This window comes from Mercenaria mercenaria, chromosome 4 (genome assembly GCF_021730395.1).
Source record: "Mercenaria mercenaria strain notata chromosome 4, MADL_Memer_1, whole genome shotgun sequence".
NCBI classification, from domain to species: Eukaryota; Metazoa; Mollusca; class Bivalvia; order Venerida; family Veneridae; genus Mercenaria; species Mercenaria mercenaria.
The window spans coordinates 100,119,398-100,128,966 of NC_069364.1; the positions used below are offsets into that span (position 1 = coordinate 100,119,398).

Here is a 9,569-nt window from a genome sequence, read left to right on the forward strand (position 1 = left end):
AGATCCCATGAAAAATGTGACCTTTTGAGTGGTCACAAGCAAAAGTTTACGGACGCACGGACGCACGACGGACACCGCGCGATCACAAAAGCTCACCTTGTCACTTTGTGACAGGTGAGCTAAAAAAGACTGCAAAAAGTTACAATATAAGTTATAGTAACAACAAAGAGAAGTAAATCTTAAAAAAACAGTAATTAAAAGAGGAGTTCAGTCTTACAAGATATGGGTATGGTAAGACAAGTGAAAATCTTTAATCCCCAATTCTGATGATGATGAGGGACAAAAGTAGCAAACCACTGTACCTCAACAACATTCTGTGGTGTGTATTTCTGCCCAGTGGGTGGCATTTGGGGTATATCATGAGGAACTACAGTAGCTCCAAGAGCCTCAGCCTTTTCCTTGAAATTCTTCTCTAGCACATCTTTTGTCTGAAAATTAAAAAATCTTTTCCTAATATAATGACTCTTTGATATTATTTCATTGCAGATATGTGGTTCAAAACTTAACAGAACAATATGTCAAGACAAAAGACCAGACATAAACATCTCTCCCTTATTACAAAGTTTCATTTGGATTCTTACAATTAATATTTTTACAATATTTTGCACTCTATCCTAAACTGAAATGAATGTTGCAATGGCTACTTGGAACAATAAGAATATGGTTAAGATGACTGCTGTGAAATCATGGGGCTTATTTTATTTAATTTCCATTAATTGTACAATAAAATTTGAAAATAAATTCATTGCCCCATCAAACACTGTGGAATCATCAATATACATGGCAGACTATATTTTCATGGATTTTGTGGTTGCATCAATTCATGAAATGAAATTCCAACGAATAAGTAAAATTCCCATTCATTCATTCTTGAAATCTACAAATTTAAATTCCCACAAAATCGCTATTTTGGACAACACCATTCAATTTCATGTCACTGAAAGTATGATTTTACAGTAATTCCCTCTCTCCCCCTGCCCGCTCCCCCCCCCCCCCCCCCCCCAAACAAACCTATTTCAAAGTATCCCTAAAATGTCATAAAAACGAGACCTACTGCATGACAAAGTCACCATTTGAATTTAACCAAATCTAAGCAGAAAACTACTTCTAAATTTTGAATTTGTATAAATATTATGTTAATTGCAGAAACTTAAACTAAAGAATTTCTTAGAAACAACCAAGTTCATAATCATATTTATCATATTTTCACTAACCTGTTCTTCTTCACTTAGTTTTGACATCAGAAAAACCAATGGGTCCAGATCTCTCACACTGAAATATTGGGACAATAGTATGACTGACTGATGGATCAGGCATTTCATTATACCGTAAATGTTTAACTAACCATTCATCAAATTCATGTTCATTTAGAAACAAGGCTATGTTACATTGTAAATGACTTGAAAGACAGAACTTCATTTCTCAGCCATATTGTGGCTTTAAAAGGACATATGCCTCCATATCAATATCAAATTTCAAGAAATTTAGAACAGATAGCATCAGATAATACAATGTATACCAACTAGAATGTGTCTGTACGACACAGGGTGTGCCCCCCCCCCCACCCACTGGTACATTTGTCACAAATAAGGGACAATAATTCAAATGTTTGCAGTCATAAGGGGGTATAGCCTCAACAAACATTTATGAAAAGGATTCATTATTCAAGGCCATATACTTTTTGAGCTATGAGTATCACAAACATAAAATCCACTATTTTGGCTATTTCAAGGACCATAATTCTGTAATAAGTGCTAAGATTCTCAAGAAGAATGCCAAGTGTGCAAGGTCACATCATGATAAAGACTCAAGCAAGGTTTCATGGATTTACGTCAAATGCTATTTTAGCTAGGCACATAATAAGGTGAAAATGTGCATCTTTTACTATTTCAGGGGCCATAACTTAAACAAGAGGGTCACGAAGGCCCTGTATCGTTTACCTGACCTACTGACCTAAAGATCATCAAGATTAACATTCTGACCAAATTTCATTAAGATACATGTATGGTCATAAATGTGGCCTCTGGAGTGTTGACAAGCGTTTCCTTTGATTTGACCTAGTGACCTAGTTTTTGACCCCACCTGACCCCAGATTTGAACTTGACCTATAGATCATCAAGATTAACATTCTGACCAAGTTTCATTAAGATATGGTCATAAATGTGGCCTCTACAGTGTTAACTAGCTTTTCCTTTGATTTGACCTGGTGACCTAGTTTTTGACCCTACATGACCCAGATTCATTCATGACCTTAAGATCATCAAGATTAACATTCTGACAAAGTTTCATGAAGATACAGTCATAAAAGTGGCCTCTACAGTGTTAACAAGCTTTTCCTTTGATTTGACCAGGTGACCTAGTTTTTAACCCAGATGACCCAATATCGAACTCATCCAAGATTTTACTGAAGGTAACATTCTGATCAAGTTTCATTAAGACTGGGCCAAAATTGTGACCTCTAGAATGTTAACAAGCTTTTCTTTTAATTTGACCTGGTGACCTAGTTTTTGACCCCAGATGACCCAATATCGATCTCGTCCAAGACTTTATTGAGGGTAACATTCTGACCAAGTTTCATTAAGATTGGGCCAAAATTGTGACTAGAGTGTTAACAAGCTTTTCCTTTGATTTGACCTGGTGACCTAGTTTTTGACCCATGATGACCTAATATCGATCTCGTCCAAGACTTTATTGAGGGTAACATTCTGACCAAGTTTCATTAAGATTGGACCAAAATTGTGACCTCTAGAGTGTTAACAAGCTTTTCCTTTGATTTGACCTGATGACCTAGTTTTGACCCTAGATGACCCAATATCAAACTTGTCCAAGATTTTATTGAGGGAACATTCTGACCAAGTTTCATTAAGATTAGGCCAAAATTGTGACCTCTAGAGTGTTAACAGTCAAATTGTTGACGACGGACGGAAGACGGACACGGCAATCAAAAAAGCTCACCTTGAGCACTTCGTGCTCAGGTGAACTAAAAATAGGGGGTGGAGCCAGATGAAAAATAGGAGGTGCACAAGTTCACACCATGATAAAGACTTACGCAAGGTTTAATAAATTTATATTAAATACTTTTTGAGCTAGGCGCGTCACTAGGTGAGAATGTGCATTTTTTTCTATTTCAGGGGCCATAACTCTAGAAATAGGGGGCGGACCCAGATTGAAAAATAGGAGGTGCCAAGTTGATAACAAAAATGATAAACAAGTATTGTTTAAATAGATCTTTGAACACAAAATTCCTTATATTTCATATCAACTTCAAGAGTGGGTCTAACGCTTCTCAGTTTTCTACATATTTTATTTACCAAAAAGAGTATTATCATATGATACAACTTTTTTTTAATGTTCTTAAAACAGCTGGAACTAATTTACAGTTCTGTTATATTTAAATCACTAAATAAAGCCTTTTCTAAATTTTGAAAAAAAAAAAAATGACAAGAATCTGGAGGTATGCAAATTATATTAATCTAATTGCAATAAATTTATTCAAGTACTGTAAAATGCTTTTTGTATTCCAAGGAAATTTTCCCCAGAAACTATTAAATTTTAGAGCTAAATAATGAGAGAAAAAAACAGTTGCACAGGTCCTCTTACACAACCAACTTCATGATAACATTGCCTATACTATAGTAAGAGCTGTGATGAAATTAACTTACTTTCTAGATTTAAGTTCATCATACTTGGCCAGGAACTCTATGGGTGTTTTTGAAGACTCGGCTATTTTCCTTTTTGCTTGATTTGCAGATACCTGTAACAAATTATTTTTAAAAAATTGATTTGAGAACAAAACAGAAAATAACTATGTGTGTAACCCAAATTTACTGCTCTTTAAGTTATCAACAACCTTCTGGAGTAGATGTATTGGCTAAAATAAAATAAATAATTTGTACCACCCAGAAATATCATACAAGCGAAATAAAATTTTAACTGCTAAAACTATCAACTTGTTCATGTTTTCTTGGGATTTAATTCACACCAACAAAATTTTAAGAATAATATTAGGGTCATAAGACGACTTTCCGGCTTCTGTTGATGGGAAAAGTACCCAAGATGTCCCTCCGGCCATCGCTTCAGGCACAGACAAGCACCTGGGTGTAACCACCAACCTTTTATAAGCCAGCTACATGAAAATATTCTAACACAATGCTAAGGTTTTTGAGTGGAAAGTGATTCTAGGTCAGCAACTTTAAACCACAACCCCCAGCCCCACCCACAGGGCTCTGTAATATCATACATCTAACAAGAAACGTTGAAATTCCACAAAAACCATGTTTTCAATTGCATCATGCTAACAGGTTCTTTAAACAAGAGCTGTCTGATGACAGCGCGCTCGACTATTCGAAGAATTGATTGAAGAATGGGGTCAAAATATTTCCACAGATATTCTTACAAAAGAAATAAATAGATTAGACAAACAATGTTCCTGTATTTCTTTGATTTCGATAAGTCTTGCACTAGATGGCAATGTATGAACCAATTTCAAAGTCCAAAAAGGGCCATAATTCAGTCAAAATAGTTATGTACTCTTGCCTACAAACGGAAATCATAATGATAAACAAGTGTTCAAAGTTTAAAAGCCATATGTCAAATAGTTTTTACAAAACGTGGACTTGTATGACAACAGAACCAATTTCAAAGTCCAAAAAGGGCCATAATTCAGCCAGAATAGATGACAGAGTTATGTACTCTTTCCTACAGATAGAGACTATTATACTAAACAAGTGATAAAAGTTTCAAAGCCATATGTCAAACACTTTACAAAAAATATCAACTGGTACGGAAAACTTAACCAAGATTTCTAAGTCAAAAGGGGCCATAATTCAGCCAAAATCCTTGATGGAGTTATGTAGTCTTGCCTATAACTGGATATGGCGATGGTAAACAGGTGTTGAAAGTTTCAAAGCTTTATCTTAAAAGACTCTGTCAAAATATGAACTGGTACGAAATATTAACCAAGATTTCTAAGTCAAAAAGGGCCATAATTCAGCCAAAATCCTTGATGGAGTTATGTGCTCTTGCCTATAACTGGACATGGTGATGGTTAACAAGTGTTGAATGTTTCAAAGCTTTATCTCAAAAGACTTTGTCAAAAAACAAACTGGTACGAAAAACTTAACCAAGATTTCTAAGTCGAAAGGGGCCACAATTCAGCCCAAATCCTTGACGGAGTTATGTACTCTTGCCTATAACTGGCCATGGTGATGGTAAACAGGTGTTGAAAGTTTCAAAGCTTTATCTTCAAAGACTTTGTCAAAATATGAACTGGTACGAAAAACTTAACCATGATTTCTAAGTCGAAAGGGGCCACAATTCAGCCAAAATCCTTGATGGAGTTATGTGCTCTTGCCTATAACTGGCCATGGTGATGGTAAACAAGTGTTGAAAGTTTCAAAGCTTTATCTCAAAAGACTTTGTCAAAATGTGGACTGGTACGAGAAACTTAACCAAGGTGTTGAAACTTTCAACACTTGTTTACCATCACCATGGCCAGTTATAGGTAAGAGTACATAACTCCATCAGGGATTTTGGCTGAATTATGGCCCCTTTCGACTTAGAAATCTTGGTTAAGTTTTTCGTACCAGTTCATATTTAGACAAAGTCTTTTGAGATAAAGCTTTGAAACTTTCAACACTTGTTAACCATCACCATGTCCAGTTATAGGCAAGAGCACATAACTCCATCAAGGATTTTGGCTGAATTGTGGCCCCTTTCGACTTAGAAATCTTGGTTAAGTTTTTCGTACCAGTTCATATTTTGACAAAGTCTTTTGAGATAAAGCTTTGAAACTTTCAACACCTGTTTACCATCACCATGTCCAGTTATAGGCAAGAGTACGTAACTCCATCAAGGATTTTGGCTGAATTATGGCCCCTTTTGACTTAGAAATCTTGGTTAAGTTTTTAGTACCAGTTCATATTTTTAGCTCACCAGAGCACAAAGTGCTCAGGGTGAGCTATTGTGAATGCTCACCGTCTGGCGTCCGGCCGTCCGTCTGTCCACACTTTCCTTTAAACAACATCTCCTCCTAAACCAACAGGCCAATTTTGATGAAACTTTACAGGGATGTTCCTTGGATGGTCTTCTTTAAAAATTGTTCAAAGAATTGAATTCCATGCAGAACTCTGGTTGCCATGGCAACAGAAAGGAAAAACTTTAAAAATCTTCTTCTCAAAAACCAGAAGCCCTAGAGCTTAAATATTTGGTGTGAAGCATTGCCTAGTGGACCTTTTTGGACTTTGAAATTGGTTCTGTTTTCATACAAGTCCATGTTTTGTCAAAACTATTTGACATATGGCTTTTAAACTTTGACACTTGCTTATCATTATGATTTACATCTGTGGGCAAGAGTACATAACTATTTTGACTGAATTATGGCCCTTTTTGGACTTTGAAATTGGCTCATATATTGCCATTTAGTGCAAGACTTATCGAAATCAAAGTAATACAGGAACATTGTTGTCTAATCTATTGATTTCTTTTGTCTGAATATCCGTGGAAATATTTTGACCCCATTCTTCAATCAATTCTTCGAATAGTCGAGCGCGCTGTCATCAGACAGCTCTTGTTATTATTATTATTATTATTATTAAGGGGGGCATAATAACCAGTTTTCTACCAAAACCTGGTTAAAAATAGTTTTCCTCACAACTTGTATTTTCTCAGCATACAAGGTACTTATTCTTACATTTGTTGTTATGTAAGGTGTTGTATTCTTCAGTAACATCTCTGTATATACCTCCGCACCAACTGTGTCAGTAGAACGGACACTGCAAGAAAATAACTCAAATTAATGGTATTATATAAAACTGAATCATTATGATAAATTTGACAACAGTGAACAACCAAGTACTAAATGCAATATGCTGTTTAAGGGAGCAAGCTGCCTCCAGTGAACTACAAAGCACTTTGCTGTTTTAGGAACAAATTGCTTCTAGTGAACAAACAAGTACTGTGCTGTTTTGGGAGGAAGGTATTTCAATAAATTGTAACTTTTCACCTGTTGTATAATACCCAACTCTACTTGTGTATCAAACAAGCTCATTCATCGTCTCAGTGACATGGTGTATAAAATTTGACGTGATCCTAGGAAAAATTGAGATAATTTTTTCATATGGGCAATATCCCCACTCGCGTCAAACACTCGAAAGACCAAAATAGTTGAAGCAATTTCTGATGAAATTTCCATCGCTGCCGACACTTTACATGGTATAGGTTTAAATGCCGATTATTTCACGAATTGGCCATAAATTCAAATAAAACTTACAGGTATCAAAAGGGGATGCAATTCCTCATTTACCTATATAAAAATTTCAAACAATATTTAAAATTACGAATTTTCTGGTGATTTAAACCGAAGTATGTACTGTACACGATTAACGTTTACCGTGTCTACACGCCAATATGCACAAGCGATAAAACCAATAACTTTACATGACTGTGTACTGTGATTCATCCTCCATTATTTTGGTCCTTTAAAGTTTTGACATTTAGATTGCCAGCTACAAATACAAAACGATCTTAACGTCGAATTATTTTGACCGACTACCAGAGAGACATTCGAGCCAATCAGGGCTCTTGATTCAACGATTCAACGAAGTATACTTACTCAAGTTGGTTCATCAGCTCACTGACATGGTGGTGTACTTTGAATTCACTCATATTGCTTAGTTGTTATATTTACACTGAAAGAAAAGAAGATAATGATATGTTATGGTTACAACACACTAGTTAGCCTGTTTGCACCTATTTTCGTGGTACTAAGGGAATAAATGAATAAAGGAAAGAAAAACGGGATCCGGACAAAATCCCCTGCGGACAAAACCCCCTTCGCTCATTTTTGCATAGGCGGACAAAACCCCCTTCGTGTTTTTTACAAGGAGGACAAAACCCCCTTCGCTGAATTTTACTAGGTGGACAAAACCCCCTTCACATTTTTTTACAAGGAGGACAAAACCCCCTTTGCTTTTTATAAGGATTCAAAAGGGAAAACATCATAATACACTTTAAGATTTATCATTTTATTTATAGAAAAAGATGTCTTGAAATTAATTATAATTAACGATTATAATATGGATAATTGATGTACTTACTCTGTTATATATAATTATTACAGTTTGTTCCATAATGACTTTGAGATTATTCAGACTATACATTATACAATTATTATAGTTTGTAGAAAAAAGTGTGAAATATCTCTTAATTAATTGACATGTTAATTTGTTAATTGTATGTTTTTTCTCACTGAACTGTTCATTAAAGTAAATTGTTAAATAACTCTCAGATAGTTTGATTAATTAAATATTATTATATAATTTGCCCTTTTCATTCTAGGATGAAGGGGTTTTTGTCCTCCCTGTAAAAAATGCGAAGGGGGTTTTGTCCTCCTTGAAAAAAGTGCGAAGGGGGTTTTGTCCTCCTTGTAAAAAACATGAAGGGTGTTTTGTCCGCCTATGCAAAAATGAGCAAAGGGGGTTTTGTCCGCAGGGGATTTTGTCCTACACTCAAGAAAAACAATTAATTTAATATTATGTTGCTATTATTTCCTATTAACTTCGTAAACCTTTTCTTTTCCACTATTATTTCAAGCAGAAAATCATTTTTCTAGTCCTTGTTTACTTTTAAACCGATCATGTTTCCGGTGCATGTGACTTTCACTTTCGCCAAGGGAGTTATGTAAATTCTAATTTCGCGGTACGGCATCCGACTTGATTAAGCGCTTCCTGTGAAAGTGTAAAATGAATAGGACCCCTAAATTTTCAAAATAGATTTCGTGAGTAAGACATTAAAAATTATTGCAATGTAAAATTAACAAAGTGGAAGGGTAATTCCGTCAAATATATTGACAACACACAATTCATTACCGATTTTACTTAGTCAAATGATCGACGAGGGCATTTAAAAATAATTGACCTACGTTTACAAAAATAGGGTGTGAAACATAATCAGCTTTCAAAGTAGGTCAAATTTGTTTACTGTAGAGAGCGCTGCATATTGTTGTTCTCGCAAAAATCAAATACCGCGAGACCAGATGTAACGCGAAAATAGCAGCAAGTGATATAATAGCTGTTCTTCTTTATTCTATATAAAATTGGCAGAGTTCCAATGGCTGCAGCACACATCAGGACCCATTTTAAATTTCTGTAACTTGTGGCAAAAAGTGTACTGACAACTGGCTAGGAAAGTAGCAGTACTCCATTTAAAAGTATCAAGAAAAAAGTCTCTTGGTTCGAACATACCCGAGTACGAATAATTTAAAAACAAAATAAATTCCCCTTGTCAGTTCATACATGTGCATTTATTTGGAGCAGGTACTGTCTTAATTATATAAGAATTGAATATGAGTAATGTCAATAAAATTGAACCTTTAAATAAGTAAGTTCAGCCTAAAAACTACGACTAGTAACTTGTTTTCATTCCCGCTGCTCGATTTTCGGCCATTTTGCTGACAGATAATCTCAAAACTACAAATTGCATCAATTGATTTTACACTTGTCGGCATTTTCATGTGAAATGTAACGAATTTTGTAAATAATATTTAAATTTTTGTATCATTTTTCAGTATC

The 9,569-nt window shown here is 35.2% G+C and overlaps 1 protein-coding gene across 2 annotated transcripts in view; it reads right to left on the bottom strand.

Annotated features, from left to right (window-relative positions):
* LOC123552529 (gamma-tubulin complex component 2-like) overlaps window positions 1-9,474 on the bottom strand; it is a 36,712-nt gene extending 27,238 nt beyond the window's left edge. The window contains exons 1-6 of one of the 2 annotated variants that reach the window (XM_045342247.2): window positions 9,369-9,474; window positions 7,613-7,688; window positions 6,692-6,773; window positions 3,663-3,754; window positions 1,215-1,272; window positions 303-428 (exon numbers count right to left, since the gene is read on the bottom strand). In XM_045342247.2, the coding sequence (XP_045198182.2) occupies window positions 303-428; window positions 1,215-1,272; window positions 3,663-3,754; window positions 6,692-6,773; window positions 7,613-7,665 (411 nt within the window). In that variant the 5' untranslated portion in view covers window positions 7,666-7,688; window positions 9,369-9,474. The remainder of the gene's footprint in view (window positions 1-302; window positions 429-1,214; window positions 1,273-3,662; window positions 3,755-6,691; window positions 6,774-7,612; window positions 7,689-9,368) is intronic. The other variant, XM_045342246.2, reaches the window with a different exon arrangement.
* Between the last annotated feature and the right edge of the window lie 95 nt (window positions 9,475-9,569).